This window comes from Falco biarmicus, chromosome 4 (genome assembly GCF_023638135.1).
Source record: "Falco biarmicus isolate bFalBia1 chromosome 4, bFalBia1.pri, whole genome shotgun sequence".
Taxonomy (NCBI): domain Eukaryota; kingdom Metazoa; phylum Chordata; class Aves; order Falconiformes; family Falconidae; genus Falco; species Falco biarmicus.
In genome coordinates, this window is record NC_079291.1 from 44,100,685 (window position 1) to 44,122,903 (window position 22,219).

At 47.2% G+C, this 22,219-nt stretch overlaps 2 protein-coding genes across 8 annotated transcripts in view; both read left to right on the plus strand.

Moving 5' to 3' along the window:
• Positions 1 to 6,502, plus strand: part of MYO3A (myosin IIIA) — a 126,871-nt gene extending 120,369 nt beyond the window's left edge. For all 6 annotated transcript variants that reach the window (XM_056337171.1, XM_056337172.1, XM_056337170.1 and 3 more), the window contains 3 exons: positions 872 to 912; positions 2,662 to 2,802; positions 5,004 to 6,502. In XM_056337171.1, the coding sequence (XP_056193146.1) occupies positions 872 to 912; positions 2,662 to 2,802; positions 5,004 to 5,118 (297 nt within the window). In that variant the 3' untranslated portion in view covers positions 5,119 to 6,502. The remainder of the gene's footprint in view (positions 1 to 871; positions 913 to 2,661; positions 2,803 to 5,003) is intronic.
• Positions 6,503 to 7,823: 1,321 nt separating this feature from the next.
• Positions 7,824 to 22,219, plus strand: part of GAD2 (glutamate decarboxylase 2) — a 41,606-nt gene continuing 27,210 nt past the window's right edge. Inside the window, exons 1-7 of one of the 2 annotated variants that reach the window (XM_056337177.1) lie at positions 7,824 to 8,273; positions 8,535 to 8,594; positions 8,749 to 8,898; positions 9,964 to 10,197; positions 15,091 to 15,181; positions 16,023 to 16,135; positions 20,104 to 20,219. In XM_056337177.1, coding sequence (XP_056193152.1) covers positions 8,198 to 8,273; positions 8,535 to 8,594; positions 8,749 to 8,898; positions 9,964 to 10,197; positions 15,091 to 15,181; positions 16,023 to 16,135; positions 20,104 to 20,219 — 840 coding nt within the window. In that variant the 5' untranslated portion in view covers positions 7,824 to 8,197. Of the gene's footprint in view, positions 8,274 to 8,534; positions 8,595 to 8,748; positions 8,899 to 9,963; positions 10,198 to 15,087; positions 15,182 to 16,022; positions 16,136 to 20,103; positions 20,220 to 22,219 lie in introns of those variants that run through there. The other variant, XM_056337178.1, reaches the window with a different exon arrangement.

Below are 22,219 nucleotides of genomic sequence, written 5' to 3' on the forward strand. Positions count from 1 at the left end.
CACCTTCTATTCTCACTCATCTCTTTGCATATCATATGAGCTGAAGGGGTACACACATATAAATGAAGCCTGACAATAGCTCATTGTTCATGCAAGGCACTGAAAGTTTATTTTGGGGTATATTTCTTTCAATCAGCCTATCTTTTTGAAAGACTTGCCAGTCACTAATTCTAGTAAGTTTTCACTCATTTGCCAGAAACACAATTAAGACCAAAATTAGGAGCATCTGCACTTAAAATACTGCTTTTGCAGTATGATGCATTAGGTGCCGCAACACACAAACAGCATTGTTTTGGCTGTAGGGACAGAAATCTATTATAGATAAGAAATTATTCACATTCCCTGTGAATCTTCTTTCCTCTGCATTTCTAGATGTCTTGTATCCTAAAGGTGCTTTTGCCACTGAGTATATACTGCTTTTTAAATGGGGCATTTGTCCCTTTTATTCTACTAAAACCTGCAACAAGACTGCATGGACTTTAATGAGAACAGGATTATGCCTGCTCCCACTGCGTTGCCTGTATTCATGGAAATTCTCATGGCATCACAGTAAATTTGCCTCAGTGGGATACTGTTGTTAACGTCATTAAAACAGCTATAGATATTTGAAAGTTTTTTGTTCTGATAGCAATTACTTTAGGTTTTTTTCACATTATGGTAACTGAAATGTGAGAGTAACAATGCTAATCCCATTCTCAGTTTCAAAGATTCTGAAAAGAGATTTTTCTGGGGCAGTTGCTCAGCAAACTAGATTCTCTGTGTTTTCTTTTAATGAAAACTGTATGGCACTCTCCTATCTAACATATTGATGAATTGTACCTTTCCATAAGTTTTTCTTTCAGTATTTTTTAATTGCTTTGTATTTTCTTAGAAATCTATACAAGACGAAAAACGGAAACCAAGAAAAGAAAGGTAATTTTTTTCATTATCTCACTATTGTTGTTTTAGTACTCTGGAAATAGTTCTTAGCTGTGCTTCAACCAGGAGAACAAAGCAATAAAAAAAGGCATGGTAATTTGGTGATTCACAGGAAGGACATCATATGCAAAGTTAAAATATGCAATTTTCAGCAACAAAAATCCATCATAGAATTCAGTCATTCGGCTTTACTACAGCATGGCCCTTTACCATGGCAACACAAGCATAATAATAAGTTAAGATAAGGTCCACATCAAAGATAGTTCTGACACAGAAAATAATTGAAGGTGCTTAAAATTCCAGTCAAAGCAAATGAGCAGCCAGTTCCTTTTTGTTAGCAAAAATACAAAGACTGTTAAAATTCTCTCCTAAAAATACATGGCTGTTTGGAAATAGATCATAAAAATTAAAACAATAATTATTAAGAACTGGTAAAGAAGAGTAGCCCTTGAAATTTCAAACAAAAATATTTTCTTCACAGTGTAACTAACGTATTTTGATGAAACCCTGCAGAAATAAAGCAAGCAATAGATAGATTCAGCCCTTCTGTATCTTAATAGATCCTTATGTATGCTATAGACCTGGTTCACAGCTCCTGACAGACATCATAGCTTTATTGTATTTGTGTTTCTATACTTAAACTTTTTTGCTGCTCCTCAGTGACATTGCTATGGTACCACAGCTTGAGTGTCAAGGTAGGCTGTTCATAGATGCAAGATGAATGGGCCTTTAGCACTATCCTCGGCTGAGGTTGCAGAATACAAACTCTGTATCTAAAATATGTATCTTAAAGGAAGTTACATGACATTATGTGCACGTAATACGTGTTCACAGCATCTAGCTTCATTCAACCACAGTTTAAATTGCACTTGATTATGCCACTGCTTAAAGGATTCACTTAATGTCCATGTCCCCCGTGTCTGGTCCGTTACAGCTCTTTTTCCGATGTCATTTGGATCCTGAAAAAAATTCCTACCTATTTCCTGTTGTTGCCTCCTGTTTAGTAATTTAAAATAAAAATAAAAATAAAAATCTAGCTTTTTCTTTCATTTGGTCTCAGTTATCTTATCTTAAATCTAGTTAACCAGTTCCATCTTCTTTCATGTGCTGACTCAGTATTAGTAGAACATAGCAATTGAAATCAATGAGTTATTTCTGGGTTCTACCAATATGAGAATTGAATTCTGAACTTTTTCCAGGTTGCTTTTAGGATATTATTTTTTTCCCTAGCCATTCTAAACTGGATGTTTGGATTGTTTTTTCCTGTACATATGATACTCGGATACATATGATAGCATTCATCTAACAAAATAAGAGACATCTGCATTATTGACACCAATATCTGAACTAGTTGCTTTAGACAGTCTTGTACTCAGAGAAAAAAAATAGTCATCTTTAGAGAAATGATTCAAATTTTCCTCAAAGAGATATCTAAAATAGGTCAGATGAATACCATAAAAATGCCTGTCCATTGAGTATAATGGCAAACTCAAACAATTTCAGTCATATATGTCTGCTTTATGAACACAGGAAAATATTTAGCATTTCAAAATTCTCAATATCTACATTGTACAGCAGTCACATTTCAGAGACTGACTTCTTGTGCTTACATATATATATATATATCTCCTTAGATCCTCAACACATAAACACAATTAATAATATTTGGTTGCCTTATTTTTGAGTGTTTAATATAATATTGGAAAGTTAAACTGTTAACTTAGTGTACTTATTTATTTACAGTCTGAGCAAAGTACTAGATTTAGATATCTACTACCAAGAAATTTCATCTACTGATTCCACCTCAAAGGACAGCAGTTCTACCACAAGAAGGAAGAGGTACCCAGCTGAGCGCAGGACTTCAATTTTAAGAGCCACTGAGCGGTAATTCATACAAAATAATAATAAGAAAAAATAAATGTTGCAATATCCTTGTTGAGATACTCAAAAGATTCATAAAAAGAGAGATACACTTTCAAATTACATATAAAACTTTTTTATTGTTATTCATGGAATCTTGCCAAATTAACTTGTAAAATGTATAGCTGAAAATTTCCCATTTCTTTATGCAGCCGGGACAAATGCTAGTACGATTGGTGTTCAGCCTACCTGCTAGTTTTTGGCTTCCCAAGTGCCAGATGAGATAGGCAGACATAGATCTCTGATCTAAAATCAAATTAAACTAAAGCAGAAGGTGAAAATTGTATTTCTGATCAGTTAGGTTTAAAACAGGGTGGATGTGCCCCAAAAACGAAATTTCTGCCTGCGTTCTGCAGGTAAGACACCAGCTTGACTGCCTCCTTTTCCTGCTGTCCTGTAGGAGCATATGTGTTTATATAGCCTGGGGTGGACTACACCAAGGTGGACAGCCAGGAGGAAAACCCCAGAGGGAGGGTTTGCCTCACCTTCTCTCTTCCCACATAGACTTCACAGAGGGTGACGTCTGCTGGGCTGTGGAAATTCATATTCGCACTCTTGCCAGTGAACCCGCACACATTGCATGTTCAAACACATATTAATATATCTTGATATATTTGTATCCTCATGTGTCTTCATATATGTGAGAAAAGCCTGGAAAATATCTAGGTCAAAGGCTTAAGGGAACCACTAAGCCTAGGATGATGACTGAATTTTAAAATGTTTCCATAGTAATAGAGAAAATGTTTGTAGAATATTTTGTGCCCCTTGTGTATGTTATTTTTGACATTTTTTCAGGTAGGATCTAAATTATTTTTAGGAAGGCATTGTGAAGGCATGGAATTAAAAATACTCATATTAGGGAATTACCATATAATTTACATCCCTTAGAAGATGTTGCATTTCTAGGGTGGTTAATTACACCAAATCTGTCACCCTGAGGTGTGGGTTTAGGTGAATGAGAATTTTGCCACTGAGCTTACTAAGAGGAGTGTCTTACTTTTTACTGTGTGCTGCTCTCATTGCATCCTAACTAGCAACAGTGAAAAAAATATGCATAACTTTTAAACTTACACTGTTGCCTCTGAGGGCAGATGAATGCAATTGATAAACATTTCTGCACTTCAGAATCACCGGAATGGGGTCACCTGGATCTGAAGACTATACAGTCAGTTCAATCTGCAGAAGTGAAGCACAGAGTATTTTTTATTTGGCAGTTTACCTTCAACACTGGCGTAGGACCAGTGGCAGGGTACACCTTTAGCGCAGAACACTACAAATTGTTGTAATTATTTCAGAGTAATATACTTTTTAAATAACTGAGGTTTATTTTTGATCTTGCTCCATGGTAACACCTGGTGCCAGTTCACCATTCCAGCCCGTCAGAGGTGGCTTCCAAAATGCACCTTGCTGTTGGGGCCTGCAGCAGGTCTGCAGATGAGTTAGTTGACTTTAAAGATTTGAGTCATGTACCTTTAAGATAGCCACAAAAAAAAGCACGTAAACAGGATGTGAGAAGCCAGAACTTAAAACCGCAGCATAGGGGCACATACAGCAACAGCAAATAGCAAGCAAGAAGAAAGAAAGCCTTTCAGCGTCTGACACATGTACTATCTAAGATATATAAGCAATATGTAAAAGTAATAAACACCATTTTGTTTGAACCCAGCCATGGGGATATAGTGTTTTTTGCATCCCTCTAGACTTGCATCATCACACCTTGCCATCTGAAAAAAAAAAAAAAAAACAACAGAAAAAACCCTAACAACAAAACCAATGCGATGGACACTCACAGCGAGCTCTGCAGGAGGGTTAAACACTGAGTAAACAAATTTATGCCAACTGAAAGTCTGGTTCAATAACCATCAGGCAAACACTACTGCAAAGCACCCCCATGTTCTCAACGGTTTTATTTCCTTTTATTATGACCCCTTCGTAGAAGAACATGTTGTTCTTCTGTGTTCATCTGCTTTTAGTGTATAATGTGTTTGTTCCGCGGTGCCTGCTTTATGCAGCACAGGAAGAGGCCTAGCAAAGTCAGTTGCTTATTTTTCTTTCTCCTTTTATTTTTTCCTCCGAGGGTGAAGGTTAAGCAGTCGGTTAGGAGTGTTTGCCAAGGTAAATGTTTTTACTTTAATTTCTAAAACACCTCTGCGCTTAATCCCTAGGTCGAGGGTTGCAGAAAGCCCCCTAGAAGAGAGTAAAACCGAAGATAATCCCTATGACTACAGACGACTGCTGCGGAAGACCTCACAGCGCCGGCGCCTTATCCAGCAGTTCTAGCTGCTGCTGCTGTTCCAGCTGCCATTTGGCTTTTATTAGCATAATCTTTTTTATCATTTTATACCATGTGCTTCCTTTTTTAAAAAGAAAATCTCCAATGTTTCAAGTTTACAATGTGTGTGTTCATGTGAATGTGAATTATTGTGGTTTACAGCCCAACACTGTTGCAAAGGGACACTGTCAGTCTACCATACCATATCCTTTTAAAAAAACTAATATGAAAATCAGCTTTCTTTCGGATACCACTCCTACATCATAAAATTATTAGACATTAAGCAGCTTAAATTTAGTTTACTTTCCTCTGCATATGTCTTTCTTTTTTGCATTTCATCAGTCTCATCCAATTAAAATAGATCGTTTAGTTTATAGTTCCCTGGTTAAGCTTTCAAATTCCCATATGCACCTTCAGAAAACCTTAGTTATTGTTTCTAATAAACTGTTCTACAGGAAAAAAAAAAATTATAAGAACACCATAGGGGAATTTCTGCTTATTTTAGGTTTGCAATGCCTAAATTTTGGGATGAACTGTTTGTGGCAAGTGTCCCTCTAATGAAATCAAACATAAATGATTAATTGGCTAGTATACTATGGCAGTTTATTTCATTATTGACTTTACTGTAAAGCTAGTAGCCAGTTTTAAAGGTCAACATGGTGTGTATAATCTTTATTTTGGAGATGTCCATTTATGGGAAGTATATCCAGCCCTCTGCTCTGCCTCTGAGGTCTGTGACTAAGTGATGAACTTTTAAATCGTGTTTGCTTTGTTCTCCTTTGCATTAGATTTTTAGGAATCTTAATCTCTGGGGTGCCAAGAAAGGAATAGAAATGCGCTCTCTGGTTGATTGCTGCCTAAATGTAATGATCATTCTTAATCAGTTCCACTAGAAATTAAGTGGAAATAAAAGCAATATCCATCGTGTTCAAATTCCTCCCCCCCCCCCCCCCCCCAATTCCTTATTCAAAAGACCTTGTTTCACAGAAACCACACAGATAATTGCTGTGTTTCCTTTCTGGATTCATAATTGCATATTCCCAGCTGCAAAGCAAGAGAAGGCAAATTTCATGATGCCAGTATAAAGGCCTGATCCTGCTCCCTTGCTTAGCTCTCCCGAACGCCACAATTGGCAGCAGCAGCCAGCCACAGGGGTAGGGGTTTTATCTGTTCCCCACACAGGCTTTGGCCCTTTCCCCAGGGACAGGTAACCATTGTTTCTTCTTCTGCAACTAGTTAGAAGGCTGTGTACCAGATTAAAATTTGCTGCAATGTAAAATTTGCAATCGTTTAAATTTCAAAATCCGTTTTAAAGTTGCTTTCTCCTGTATTATTAAAACAGTAAAGTAAATAAAGACGCACAAAGCAGTGACACCGTTGCCTGTGTCTGAGTTACAGCCGGACCTGACGGAAGGCTGCGGACTGGGGCAGGAGCGAGCGAGGCAGGGGAGAGCTGACAGCCCCACCGAGCCGTGGCGAGTCCTTAAAGCTGGTGTGATGCGGGAGCTGGCACAGAGCCGTGATTTCACCCGAAAGGATGCTTGGGCTGGTTTGCTGTTGCTGTCCCATCAGAGCAGTGTTTTAAAACAGCCAGATACTTCCGTGAGATTTCACGGGAGGGACACACAGTCGCGGTAACGCTGTGGGCGCCTGCCGGACCGGGAGGGAGATGCCCTGGGCTGCACACGGGCGGGGAGCCCGGGTCCTGGCTGCGAGGCGCGGCGCGGGCTGCGGACCCGTGCTCGCGGCAGGGCCGCATCCTGCCCCCGCACCGTCCTGCCTGCATCCCACCCTGGCTCAGGCTTGAAATCCCTCCTGTGCGGGAGGAGAGGCAGCCACGGCGAGGAAGGGCTCCGTGCTCCCGCGGAGAGCTGGCTGGGGGGAAGGGGGAGGTTTGGTTGCCTTCAGGAGCGACGTCGGGGAGAGAAAAGGAGCGCTGTTTTCCTCCTTTCCAGTCTCGCCCGCCGGACCTGCTGCTTCCCTGGGGCTGCTGCGGGTGGGGGGCGGCTCCGCCGGGCTCCGCATCCCTGCGGCGCTACGGAGGGGCGCCGAGAGCGGGACCGGGGACCCCAGCAGCGATGCCGGGGCGGGTCAGGCGCCGGAGCCAGGGACCGGACCCCTCCCGTCACCCCCGCGGGAGCGCAGCCGGGACCACTGCCCAACTCGGGGGCGGGAGGGGGCAGCGGGAGCCGCCCCCGCACCGGCCCCTCCACAAGCGCCTTCGCCGCTGCCGTCCTGCCCGACGGGGCCCCCGCCGGTCACTGCGGCCGGGGCGGGCCGGGGAGGCGGTGGGGGCTCGGCAGGGCTGTCCCTTCCCCGCCCGGGGACCGCTGCTCGCCGCCTGGGGCAGCGGCTGTCCCGGCCTCGGCGCCGCCGACCGGGAGTCCCCTGTTCGCAGCCGCAGGTGTGCCCGATGCAGGGGGCGAGGGGCGGGGGTGGGATGGGGTGTGATTTCTCGGCGCTTTGCCGCTCACGGGATTAGGGACGCTTCCCCGTAGCCCCAGGGACCGCTGTCCCACCCCTCCCCTCGGGGCACCGGGCTAGACCGCCACGGCCGCCAGCACCGAGGCCCGCAAAGCCAACCTCCCCACCCGCTCGGCGCTCGGCGGCTTCGGGGGGGTCGAACCCCACTCCCACCTCGCCGGGCAGCGGCCGCAGGGGCCGCGGGGCCGCCTGTGGGGTGGGGGCGGCACAAGGCACCTCACTCGTCTCCACCCCCCGAGGCAGCGGCAGCCCCACCGCCGGCTGCCCCGATCGCTCGGCTTTGCCCCGAGCATCCCCCGCCCCGCCCCTTCGGAGCAGGGTGCGGGGGACCCGTCACGGCCCGCCTCGGCGGGGCACCACCCCGCCCCCGCGGCGCCGCCCGCCCCGTCGCAGGCAGGGGGCAGCGGCAGCGCGCCCCGGGGGCGCCCACGGGAGACGCTCCCACCCACGCGTGCCCGGGGCGCCCCCGCCCCTTCGCCTGCCGCCGCCTGGCGCAGACGCGCGCACTTACACACCCGCACACTCACACTCACGCACACTCGCTCAGGCCGCCTGGGCTTGCAGCTCGCCGCTCCTCGCCCGCCCCGCCGGTTCGCCTCCGCCATGGCAAGCCCCGGCTCCGGCTTCTGGCCCTTCGGGGCCGAAGAGGGCTCCGCGGCCGCCGAGAGCCCCGGCACAGGTAGGGGGGGCGCCGAGCAGCCGGGCGGGACCGGCCCGACGGAGCCGCGGAGCCGCCGCGCCAGCGCTGCCCGGTCGCCGGAGACCCCTTTGCGGCAGCTCGACCGGCGGGACGGAGCGGCGGGGACCGGCGGGGGCTCCAGCCCGGCGCAGCGCGGCTGGGCTGGGCAGGGGGTTCCTGGGGAGCAGTGCTGGGTGTCGGACGGGGCGCCCCCAGCCCGCGCCCGTCCCCACGCACCCCCCGCTCCATTTTCTCTTGCAGCCAGAGCCTGGTGTCAGGTCGCTCAGAAGTTCACGGGAGGGATCGGCAACAAACTCTGCGGTAAGGGCGGGGAGGCCCGGCAGCCCGCGGCGGGGAAGGCTGCGCGCCCGCAGAGCGCTGGCGGGCGGCCGCGGGCCCTGCCCCGGGGCGAGTGGGCGGGGGGCCGGGGGGTGATGCCGCGGTGCTGAGGCCGTGTGTCCGTGTCGCTGTCAAGCCCTGCTCTACGGAGACGCCGAGAAGCCCGTGGAGACCGGCGCCAGGGCAGCCCCGGGGGCAGCGGAGCCGCGGCCGGCCTGTACCTGCGACAAAAAGCCCTGCGGCTGCCAGAAAGCGGAGGTGAATTACGCCTTTCTGCACTCAACAGGTAACGGCGCTCCCGGGCCACGCCGCGTCTCTAAAACGAACCAAAACCAGCCGCTCGGTCGGGAAACGGCCCCCCCGGCGGTGCGCGGCGGCCGGTGGGCCCGACGGTGCGCGGCGGCTGCTCCGCGGAGCTCCGCGCCCCCGCCTCGGCCCGCTCCTGCCGCCCGCGGGTGCCGGGCACCTCCTAGACCCGGAAAATAAGCCAGCCCCGAACCACAACAAACAAAAAGACCCCAAACCCAAGGCAGTAAAATGCCGGCGTGCTGGAGCCTGCCGGCCGCTCTGCCTAAGGAGCACTGGCAGCCGCGACCTTCTCGTTGAAGTACCTGCGATGTAATTAAGGTTTGAGGGGAGGAGGGGGAAGGAGCGCTCTCCAACAGATTTGTTATAATTCGAGGTCTTTTTGCACTTCATCTTCTCTGACCTTGGGGGTGGCGTCTCCGCTGCTCCGTAGGTCCCCGCTCCCGCAGAACGGCGCGGGCCAGTCACGCTGCCCGCCCGGCCCGGCCCGGTCCGGCGCTGCTGCTGCCGGTGCCGCTGCTGCGCTGCCCCAGCTCGGGGGGTTCCACCGCGGGCCCGAGCCACCACACTTAAACAACAGATGGCAGGGTGTGCCCTGAGCCACAGTGCAGCATCGCCTCGGAAAAAGGCATTAAATTATCAACAAGTTACCTGCATTGGAGACTCACCGTGAAGCTATTTTATCCCAAGGCAAACGGCAGTTTTTAGAGCGCTTCTTGGAGCGTTTGTTTCCCATCTTTTATTTTTCCTGAGAATCGTTTTCCCTTTTTTCTTGTTTCCCCGCTCACTCTCATTGTCTTAAAAATTGGTCCGAAATATTGCAGTGGAAAAATGTGCTGGGTTAGATAGGGTATTAAAACCTAACTATTATCTCTCAGAATATTCCTTAAAATACAGTCTTGCCAATTTGCTTATTAAATGAAAACAAAGTCTGTTTGTATGGAATACAGTGAAAAGCTTTCCTAAACGTAAATGGGAGAAGCCGTTGTTCAAAATCTGTGTCTGGTTGTAAAACGAAGTTAGCTTTTCATTTCTCCGTTCCCAGATCTTCTGCCGGCATGCAATGGAGAAATAACAACGATGTCTTTCCTGCAAGACGTTGTGGACATTTTACTTCAGTACGTGGTGAAAAGTTTTGATAGATCAACGAAAGTTATTGATTTCCATTACCCAAATGAGCTGCTCCAGGAATATAACTGGGAACTGGCAGACCAGCCACAGACCCTGGAAGAAATTTTATTGAACTGCAGAACAACTCTGAAGTATGCAATTAAAACAGGTAACGGCCGTGCTCATTTTCTACCCTATAGGATCTCATCCATTGATTAAAGGTGTCATTTTATTTTATCTTGAAACGTTAGAGATTGAAGCAGCGACTCTTATTTTGTCAGTTCCAAGCAATTTCTAGCAGAGACAGAAATCGTTTTCCCGAATGATAAAATCCTCCAGCAGCCCCGTCTCGTAGCTGTCCGTGCAGCGTCGCACACCCTTTCCGATGTCAAATTAATGATTGTGTGCCACGGAGTTGCCGAGTGTGCCACTGAGCAGCCTTGTCACCGCCTTTGCGACTTTCCTCCTTTGCTGTTCGTCCATTTCACGGGTTCTGGCCCGGGGGTTGCGCCCCCCCGGCCCGGGGATGCGGCGGGCGCGGGGCTCGGAGGCAGCCGGGGCAGGGGGGGGCTGCCCCTTTAGGGGGGCAGCGGGGACCGACCCATTTAACAGCCAAAACCGCAATAAACATCCTGTAAATGGGAGCTCTCCGCGGCCATTTGCCGTGTCTCTCCCTTTAACCTGCAGGACATAAAAATGCTAGAATTTGGCAGAACTGTGCGCTGGGATAGTGAGGGTTTTTTTTCGACTTTAGGCTCAAGCAATAAAAACAAGCCCCGAATTGTTTTAGTGGCCTTTTGTTGTTGTTGTTTTCCACTGGGGAGGGCAGGGATGGGTTCACTGCTGCCTGCCCGGGACCACCGTCAGCCCTGCCCCGGTGCGGGCTGCCTGGCGCGGGGCTCGGCCAGGCGTGGGGCACCCCCGGCCCCGCACCCGGGGCCACCTGAAGTAAACTGCGGCGCAGCGGGCAAAACCCACAGTAGCTACAATTACGGCTTTGAGAAATCATGTGAAGTGCGGGGAGCTCTTGGTGGGAATTTGAGTTACCGAGAAATTGCTTAAAAATAAATGTGGAGCAATTACTGAGGGAGACAAAGGCTGATTTGTGAATAGAGGCTGAGGGGAAACAAAACCCAGGTTTTGTCGCCTTTGGGGAACAGGACAAACTGATCCCGGTAAAGATTGTGGGGGATCTGTGTAATCATCCTCGTTTAGAGGAGGAAATGTCCAGCTGGATGTTTTTAATGCATGAGTCGGGTACTGTCAAAACGTCTGAAAAATATGGGAACAAATAGATAAATGATGTCCACGGAAACAAAGTCGATCAGTCCAGTGATCCATGTGATGCATCTGGGTAGGGCATAGGAAACATATTTGCACAGAATGCTGTGAAACACAGCATCTGTGAATTTGGGAAATCAAAGAATATTGTTTCTTAAGCGATTTTCGTTAATCTTTTTTTGTTATAGCCAGTTTCACATAATGGACCTGTTCCATTTTGTGCATCCAAAAAAGACCTTTTAAAACGGCGTTTCCATTTCTCTTCCTCCCTGTAAATATGTGAGGCTTTCCCTGCTTTGCATTTTTTAATTTGCTTTAATGGAAATAATGTTTTCAAGGTCCAGGGACTGGTGCTGGGGGTGTTGTGTGAGATGCGGTGGTGTGGCAGGGTTTGGCCAGGGAGTGCAGAGCCATCTCCGCTCCTCAGCGTCCTGGGGCGGCTGCCACGGCCTGGGGGGGGCTTACAGAACGTGCGGGATTTGTACCCGGAGCCCTTCAGCATGTGCTTCGGCGTGAATTACCCTCAGAGGAAGGACAAAGGGGTGAGGTTTCTGGCAGCGGGGGTCTGCCTCTGCTCCCACTGCAGGAGCCCTTTGGAGCGGCCCCTCCTGGGCTAGTGGGGGCGCCCGGCCTGCGTTTGGCTGCAGGGCCAGGAGGGCTGATTGGAAAATAAATTGTATTGCTTAGATTAGCCTCGTAGCTGGATCCCCGAGTCCCAGCAGTGATCTCGTGTTGGGATTCAAGGAGCCAGATGGCTGATTTTTCCACTGTGGGGCAGCTGTGGGATGCTCCCAGGTGTGGCCTGTGTGCCACGGTGCGCTGGGATGCCCAGGGGAGCCACGTGCGGCTTTCTGCCCCCTTACCAGCTACCAGCATCCACCCCCAGCAACAACTCTGAGAGACTGTGAAAGGCAGCGTCTGCAAATGCGGGGAAAGATGGATGTGAAATCTGGTTCCTGTGCAGTGCTTGCCAGGGGAATTGAAATGCGAGCGTTCCGAAATGGCTCGGGAGCCCCAGGAAGGGAGCGAGGAGCTGGCGCTGGTCCAGCCTTGCTCCCTGGCAGGCCCTGGTCCGGTAGCAGGACCATGCATGTGGTGGGGCCACGAGCAAGGCCGATCCCGGAGCTGCCAGCTGTGCCTTTATCTGTGCTGCCTGGCTTTGCCCGGCCCTTCCCGTCACGTCCCTGTTGAGGCTGCATGTTCGTGCTAGGGGATGTCTGTGCTGGGCAAGTGCAGGTGGGAGCATGTCTGAGAGGAGGGTGCATGGGGCAAAGGCATGTTCTTGGCAGGGAGAGCCCAGCCCTGGCTGTCGCAGTGCCTCAGCCCCAGTTCTTACCCATCATCTCCCAGTTTAGTCTAGGATTTGTGTAAATCCGTCGTGTATTACCAAACCAACCGGTAAGCAGTAATCTCCTATTTTCACATCTCTCCCCCTTCCTGCATCCTGTCGCTCTCTTTGCCAGTCACCTCTTCGTTTGGTAACAACCACCAGAAAGGATGTGCGTTTCAGGCAGATGGCACTGGGGTGGTGATTTTTGAGTCTCTCTCACAAACTCTTCTCACCTGGCTGGTGCAGCCTATATTCTAAGCAAAGCCACAAGTTCCTGGGGCTGTCTAGCGGAGGGAAGAGAGCTCGCTTACGTATTGGGGTGACAATGGCACATGGACGGACAAACCCTTGCAGCTGAGGTTGGGGTCAGATTGGGGCAGCACATTCTTTGCTGCTGTGTGTTAAAGGGAAGGGCGCCGCGTTACAGGTGTAGGTACTGGGGGCTCTTCCAGCACCCACGCCAGCAGCAGCAGCTCGTGCTGTCCCTGTCCTAACGCCTCTGCAGGAGCACAGCACCGCTCCCCCCACGCGCGCTCCAGGGTATGGCTGCCCCCACGCCAGCATGCAGCCGCCCTGTCCCCACGCCAGTTCCAAAGCAGGAGGTGTGCCGAGAGGTCTCCTTGAAGAAACAAGCAGTGACAACAGGGCTGTCGCCTGGGGGTGGGTACGGGGCTGATGGAGAGCCACTGAGACACTGCAGCTGCAAATATGAATTCTGCTATTCCCCAGCTTTTCAGTGGGGATTTATTTCCAAAGCAGGAGCTTTTCTGGCCTTTTCGAGCCTTCCTATGGCACAGGTTTACCAAAAGCTTTCAGCTCCTGATTTTCTGTTTCTGGTGGAATTTGGGAACCCACGTGGAACCTGGCTGTGATATTGAACCCAGGCTGTAAATACCGAAATCTCTCTCCAAATCCCATCGGCAAGGGAGCTGCAAGCAGAGCCCAGGGGGGTGGGATTGCTGTGGCTTTGGTGGCAGTGGTGGGTTGCCCCGGGACCACCTAGCACCTCACTCGGGAGCATGCAGGGCAGGGGATGGGTCCTGTTTGTCCTGGTGGATCTGGGCAGCATCCCTCGGTGCCTGACAGGCTTTGGCTCTCTGTCCTGGGCAGCGTGGACCGGGGGAAGGTGGCAGTCCCTGTCTCCACTGGAGAGGGCTCAGTGCAAGATGCAGTTGGGCTGGATGGCAGCAGTGTGGGGCTTGTCTCAAGTTAAGGGCTCAGGGAGCTGGATTTTGCATGTATGCCCAACCCCCCCACACACCCCCACACCCCCACACCCCCACCCCTCGGCCCTTGTCCCCTGCTCTGATCTGCCTGCACAGCCTGATATCTGTCTTTGTGTGCTGCAAGGTGGAAGCTGGGGAGCAATTCCCCATGCTGTTCTGCCAGCCATGTGTCCGTGCCTGATAAGAGTCCACCAGGGACCGAAGATCAGTTTTCTCTTGGTGCTGTGTCTGCATTTCCTCAAGCGTCTTGCTCATTCTTTTGTTTTCCATGATGGCAATAATAGTATGTCGTCTGTGGGTCAGGACAGGTGTTTTCCAAGCAGAGGCTGCCTTCCTTTGAGTCAGACGGCATTTTAAGTAATTGTGAAGCATCCGTAATTTGTATGGGTAATTATGCCACTTAACAGGGGCTTGCAGGGAACAACTCGTAAAAATGGAGTTTTAATGGTTCCTGGCTTTAATGGCTCTGGGCAGTTTTTAAGAAAAATCTCTAGCAGGATTTTAGAAAAAAAATCAGGAGCCAATTAGATTAACCAGGTGAATGGACTACCAGCTCTTTGAGTATATTCTTGTGCATCATTCTGCTGGGGCAGCGGTGCTGGTTTTCTTTAAAATGAGGTTTCTTTAAAATCATAATTGCAAACAGCCAGGCTATTTGTAATTGCACTCTGACAGGGAAGAAATGACAAGGACCGCCACCTTCCCTGCCATCTTCATACAATCATCAGCCATTGAGTTATGTGCAAAGCAGTCACCAAAATGTTCCATTTTCTCATTTCGCCCTGTCTATTATAATCATTAGCCATTCATCACTGATGTTATATGTACTGGCAAGCTCTTCAGATGGTGTCTCGTGCGTGGCTTTCAAACCTAGCCAGGCAAAACCACATCCAGTGACAACATGTGACACGCTAACGGGAGCAAACAGCTATTTTTGTGAGGCAGCGATGTGCAAATTTTCAAGGCATATTGAGAGGATAATAGGGAATGTTGGAATTCATTACTCTGCGTTCAGTGTCTAATTACTCTGATTTTACTGAGTTTGGAATGAGGAAGAAAAGAAATCCTGCCTTTTCCAGGAAGTGTATTTATTGCTGTTTGCTTTGTTTCATACCTTGAAAGCACTTCCTTCTCTATAGAAATCCAGAGGTAAATACACTGTTCAGCACTGAATAGTTTCATTCAGAGTCATCAGCCTTTTGGTAATGTTTTCCATTTTATGCAGGGCACCCTAGATATTTTAATCAACTTTCAACTGGATTGGACATGGTTGGATTGGCAGCAGACTGGCTGACATCAGCAGCAAATACTAATATGTAAGTAGCAGATTTTTTTCCATAGTAATATTTAATCTAATTTTACAGTTATACTCTAAAATATTAGCTGCTGTAGCTGAATGAAAGAAAGAATACATTTAATGTTAAGGTTGCTGGAAAAAAACTATCTGCTTTTTAAATGGTTGCTGCAGCTATTTACGTAAAGACTTTCAACATTGCCCTGTAGGCTGTCTTCCATAAAATTTCAACAGACTAACATGATACTGGTTTTGCTACTCACCCACCCTCAAAAAAAAAACAACAGAAAAAATATTTTAGCATTTTACATGCATAAATATGTAAAATTAAAGGTGTGCTAAGTGAACAGTTGCATTCATGTAGAGGGGTTTTGTACTTCCCATACTCAGAGCAGTTAGAGCCATTGCTTTCTGTAAGAAGGGGGTGCAGAATTTAAAGTGTGAGAGTTTTTTCACTTTGGGACTAGGAGGCATTTTGTGCACTTCCTTAGCTTCATGCACTGTCTTGTCATCGTGAACAGGATTGCTGGCATGTATGCTTCTAGACATGCACACAGGTTTTTGCAAGATGAAGGTCTGGCTCTGTCCAGCAGCTCTTGATTATAGGGCAAAGCCTTGAGCCTGGAAGAGGTGGGCAAGATTTGTTTCACTGAAATGGGTGGGAATAGAGTCTCAAGCACTCTCAGCATTTCTCCTTCTAGACATTTGATGTCAGGTCAGAAGGAGGATTATCCAGGTATTGTAAAACAGAACTCTTCCCAGTGCAAGATAGAGTATATTGTGGCTATAATGTAATGTAATATTGGAAAAAGATGTTAGTGTTATAGATGAAAGCATTAAATATGGACATTACTACGTTTCAGGTTCACCTATGAAATTGCTCCAGTGTTTGTACTTTTGGAATATGTCACACTAAGGAAAATGAGAGAGATGGTTGGCTGGCCAGGGGGCTGTGGCGATGGGATATTTTCACCTGGTACATGACATTTCAAGCTTTCTTTATTTTTCAGACTATGCTGTATGACATCCCCTGTAGTTAAAGAGTAAACATAATTAAATATGCATGTTCTAGAGGACACTTGCTAATAACCACCAGTGGCCTCTTTGAGATGAAGTATTGCATGTTTATGAATTTCAGGGATGTGATTATGAGGGTCTGTTTGAGCAAATTGCACTGCATTATGAGCAGCTGTAATGGCACATGGGAAACATAATCGGAAGAGACAGTTGCCTTGCAGTTTTCCTTTGCCCCCACTTTTTATGGATTACATGAAATAGAAAGACTGTTGTATTAATAATGGAGGGAAGACACACAGCAATGCACTGCAGGGGAAATTGGAGCAAAGAGGGAAAGACGTAGCATCCCTTTAAGTAATTTTACTGGAGTCTGCAAGATCCTGCCAACATTAAGTTTGTGGTTAGCTTTCCATGTGTGAGCTGGCCTGTTGGGCTCAGTGGGGTGCTTGGGTGGCTAGTTAATCTGAGCACCTAAAGGCTCAGAAACCTGGTTTCTTCAGGGAAAATCAGTAAGGCAAAAAATTATGATTTTTTGATTATTATGGAGAAATCATTGACTCTGACAAACACTATGTTATTAAGACTTTTTTTTTTTTTTTTGTCATTCCACTTAGTCTTTTGATTTATACTCTTTGTCACCTCTCGTCTTACTCTGGAATTCCATTGCTAAAAATTTTGGCCTATCTATCTCACCAAATTGCAAAAAAGTGGATTGACATTGGGCATAGCATCTTGGCTTGTCAAAAGAGAACAGACTGATAGCTGGTGGGGAAGGAGCCCTTCTGGGAAGAAGGTCCATTGAGTTGATGGAGCAGAAAAGAGTGTTTGGACTGTTGAGCAAAGGAAGGGCCTCACTGATACAGCCTAGGATGTTCAGCTCTCTGAGGGCACAAAGGGTAAAGTTCATGCTGCGCAGAAGATCAGCCCAGGTTCATCTTCAGCTTCTTGTATCTGAATGCACACATGGGAAGTGGTACAGGAGTTTTGTCCTGGGCCTTTCCACAAAGGTGGAGAAAAAGGAGGATTTACATTACCTTTTTGAGTCCTTATTTAAAAAGCATTGAAAGCAAAATCTGTGACAGCTTTACTGTAGTACTTAGAGGTCCTGAGCCCTAGAGGCTTCCATCTCACAGGGCAGCATCTAAACGTGTATCAGAAGCCCAAGACCTTAGCCAAGGTTTTTGGAAACTGGGCAGTGATTGGTAACTGTTCAGTCCCTGGCCTGGTTCAGTACAGCTGGTCTTCAGTTCCTCACCTTGCAGGCTTGAGCTGCAGTAGCCCCACCAGGCTGGTCAGAGACCTAACTGGGGAGAGGAGAGCGATAGCAATGCTGCTCAGCCAGACCTGGTGGGCAGGGGCTGGGCACAGGCAGCAGGCAAGGGTGAAAGGCTCAGTGCATGTGCTACATCTGCCCAAGTCAGGCAAACTGCTTGAGACAGTGTGAGTCAGGAAAGATGTGTGCTTCAGGAGCTGCTGTCCCTCCCAGGTCTGTGAGAGGTCCCTGCCTGACCTGAGGGGCCAGGGTGTTGCTAGTGTGTCAGATGCGGGAGCTCACTTCATCGAGCTGAAACCTGCACGGGGGTGGGCTCTTTGGCAGGCGTGTACCTGTGCTGGCCGTTTGCATTGCTGCCCCATCTCATCCTTTCTTTCTCTGCCATTTCTGGTTTGTGCAAAGTGCATCTTCCTAATTCATTCTCTTAAGGCAGCAAAACCCAGTGTACACGTTCTGCTTTTTTAGGCAATACTCAAAATCATCTCTATGCTGTCTTCATGTTGTCATGTCTTCTACTGTCAAAAAGGCTTCAGCTGAAGACCTTATGGTTGCAAAGGAAAGATTCTAGCTACTGCCTTCTCTGGAATGAAATACACAGTATCAGTACGTGCAAAGCATAAAGGCCTGATTAGGTTCTCTAAATTCTGTAGGTGTGTTTTGTTGCCTGCCTGCAGTTAACTGGGTGTAAACACAGCTGCAAAGTTAAAAGGCAGAATGCGGGCTTATTAGTAAGGTTAAGGTTAAATGGCTAGGTAATAAATACTAATAGGAAAGCCTGGTATTAAAGAAGCTTCATGTTTCAGTCTTGATTCTTTTGATACTGAGCCAATGACTTTGGACAAGATAGGCCAAATTTCTTCAACTTGGTCACTTTAGTTCAGTCACCTAAATCATCAACAGCAGCTGTTACATGACATCTGCATTTCTTTAGGGACAGGTACCCCAGCATTGACTCTTAGTCTCTCCATTTCTTGCTTTGTTGTTTGTGAAAAGAGGTGTAGAAATACGTTCATACCTCTCAAGGTAGATGAAAGGGGAAGAAAAAGCCCAGTTTGTGCTCACCCCCATGCTAGCATTGCCATCCCACTCTGGCATTTTCCCTTGGATGTACAGGAGAGACAGCGACAACAGGGAAAGCCGAGACCAGGGGCAGCTTCACTGCAAGAGCAGAGCTAGGACACTGATGAGAAACGAAGGGCACAGTTTCTGTGGGTGGTGGAACAGTATATATATATCTCCAATTGGATAAATACAAATCTTATAAAAGTCAAAATTACGTTAAATGTGCCAGCACATAGACCCTGCTGGTGTAACGTGGTATAACGTCATTGCTTTCAGCAGAGCTACGTTGGTCTGCTTAAAGGGTGGACTTTTATCTTACCTCGCTTTGGGTGTCTACCCTGGGCTAGTTACAGCAGCTCCCATATATTCAAGGGAGAAGGGTGGATGTGTCCGCAGGGCCAGTCATCCCGCCTACTGTGAACAGCTACCTTAGGATGAGCTGGACCATCTTCTGGAAGTTCATGTCTTGTGCTCTTCACTCCATTTTTAGATGGATAAAAGTTGGGTTAGTTGAACTGTACCTCAGCTGCACTCTGACCTATGCATTTAAAAGCCTAGACTCATGATCAATACACACCTTTGCTTTACATAAATATATGTGCATAAACATCAATATATAATTAAACTGTATATATATATATAGTATATATACAGGATAAAACTGATGGATTTTTTTGTATACGTGTCTATGTCTGTGTGCACGTGTGTCTTTGTGTGCATACATACATAAAAGTACTCAGACTCTGCCTCAGGTTCTGCATTATATTCCCATAGTGCTCATGCAGCATTCTTGTGTAACCACACATCCTGCCGCTGTGGGCACAGAGGCTCCCTTTGTAAAAATCTCTCAAAGGGGAAACAAAGTGCTCATTTTTGATACATGGACTGACAATTGGAACAGAACACTGCAGAGCTGTCATCTGATACCCAGCTTCAAGTGGGCAAAATACCCATCTCGAAATGGGTATTTTAAGTCAATGTGTGCCAGTGATTGTAAGGCTAGTATTGGGGACAGCTAACCTTTTCCCCTTGGTCCCATCAGAGGACAAATAAAAATAAAAATATTTGTTAGAATGACCCTTTTTCCTTTCTCTTCCCTCTCCGCACTCCAGTTACCCAGATGTAGTGTCTGTTGGGACTCACTGTGTGGGTTTACTCAGAGCTGGGGCATGAAATGCCACCCTGACTGGGGAGGGGAGAGCCCAGGTTAGGTTGCACTTGGAAGCCCCTTAGGAAGTTTACTTGTGGTGGCACCTGCTTGGGAGGTGGAACACAGTGGGGATTGTGCGTTGATGGCGTATGAAAAGATAAGATTGGGGACTAAAGGAAAAATGGTAGCAAAAATGGGGATGCAAGGAAGCCTCGATAATTTTTTGCAGTAGTACTTTTTGCATAAATTGTTATTTGGGTGCAGTAGATCCTGTTATTACACAACTCAGCTGTAAGGGGCATCAGCAAAAGAATCCATGTTTCTGCCTCATGGTAGAAACATTAAGATTGGAGTTAGAAAAACTGTAGCAACACTTGTCGTTTGTTCTGCAATGATATTACAATGCATAGAAAAAGTAACAGTATATTACTGTGGACTCCAGGTGGTGCCATATCTAACATGTATGCTATGTTGATTGCACGTTTCAAGATGTTCCCAGAAGTTAAGGAAAAAGGAATGGCAGCTATTCCCAGACTGGTTGCCTTCACATCAGAACATGTATGTGTTTCTGTTTTTTTCCTACCTGTTGCATCTGCTTGTATGAATTTATGATGAAGAAAATAGCTGAATGGGAATTTGTAGCCAACTGTCTTCATTTCTGTTATTCCTTCACTGGGAATAAAAAAATGGGAAAGGACTGGCTTTTTGGTATAGAGAAGGATGAGCTGTGTGGTTATCTGTGGCTGAAGCCCAGGGAGAGCAGGCTCTGCAAGCCCCTGCCATTTTTTGCTCTCACTTGTGTCTGCATAGCTGTTGATGTGAATGGTAAGGACCGCATGAAATGGTGAGAGTTCATCATTGGGCTTCAGCACTTTTTGCCAGGCATGTCTTTTGTTCGGGTCACTCTGGGGAACCGAAGACCACTTTCAAGTCACAATGTTTCTAGCTGAAACCACTCATGCTGTTACTTAATGAGAGGGAGATAACATATGTGAAGACAGTAGTATGGAAATATGTGTGTGTACAGCAGAGCAGCTGCAGTGTGTGGTGGGAACTGGGCTTTGCTGTGGGTTTCTGCCTGTGAGCAAAAACTTCAGCACACGGGGGATTGTCACAGGCACCAGCAGGATCTGGCAGTGCAAGAGGTGTGGGGAGGTGGGCACAGGAGGAATCAGAGTGGTCCTCGTGGGAGAAACGCAGGGTTTTTTGCTCTTTGAACAGCCATACAGAAGTAATATTTCTGTCTGTACCGGGGGTGTGTGGGTATTTCGGCTTCATGGCCATCTAAAACTTCGCAGCTTATAGTGGAGAATGTGTGTGCAGGAGGAAGGAACAAAGGAAGGGTTATACCCAGGAGGGGCTGTGAGCTCTCTTCAGGCTTCATGGTCCCCTTCGAAATGTCTCCCCAGCTGTGTGGGCTCAGCCAGAAAGGACTCTTCCATGGCTGAGGCTCAGCGAGATAATGTCCCTGTTCGGTAAAATCATCTTCCTGGCTGCCTTCTTTGATACATCGGAGAATGCGTTTCATTCTGTGCAAGCGCAAATTGCAAAGTGTCCTAAAAACCAGCCAGAAATGTCCAGGAGGAAATCCCTCTGAGGATGCCTTTCAATGGCAACAGGGTGAGATCCAATACAAAACTGTGGGCTCTATGTTGCTGAATAATTGTCCCCAGAGCAAAGAGAAGGGTATTCTACAAATGAGCAGCAACTCTCCAAAGTTGGCTGTGCAGCTAGAGATGCGTTATTCATATGAAAGTTACAGACCTATTAAGTCTTGCAAATAAGGTTCAGTGTGATCATTTAAAATAACAAATCCTATTAATCATCAGAGAATTTCAGTGTATTCATCACGATGGAATGTTGAACAATGAACCAAATTGTGCTATCAAGCTCAAAATAATGAAATGAGCTTTAATAATTGTGGTTTCATGCCAGGGAAGAAGCAGTTCCCTTAGCAAATTAAACATTCCAAAACAAAATATAGTAGAGAACCCATAGAACAGCATTTAAAGTTACAATTTAAAAGTATCTTAAAATTGTAGTTTTGTTCCTTCCTCAATCAAATTTTTTGTAAAGTATGTATTCGCACATCTTCTAGGGAAGTTAAGAAACCATGCTAGGTGAAGACAGGACCCTGTAACCCTTAATCACCTAAAGGATTTGGCATCGGGGTTTAACCCTCAAAATAGCAGAGGCTGTTCCAGGAATTGCAGAGGCCTGGATGCACAAGCCCTTTTTTAGGTAGGAAGTGTCATGCAGAACCTGAATAGACACTTAAGATATGAGAATGTAGTTTGTCTCATTTATCACATCATGCTGATCTTCTACTTACTTCTGGGCTCCCCAGCCTGGTTCTGGTTTCTCTCTGCTACAGTTGGATGCTCTGGTAAGATGATGGCCATGGAACAAGCAGACTATAAGTGGGATACTATAATTTCCCTATGCTCTGCACATGTGGCATGATAGTAAACAAAGCTAAAAGTTACTGTGTGTGTTTAGAAACTTGGAAGATTTTTGTCTCAAAATTTTCGGTCAGAAGTATAGTGGCAATTCTCAGA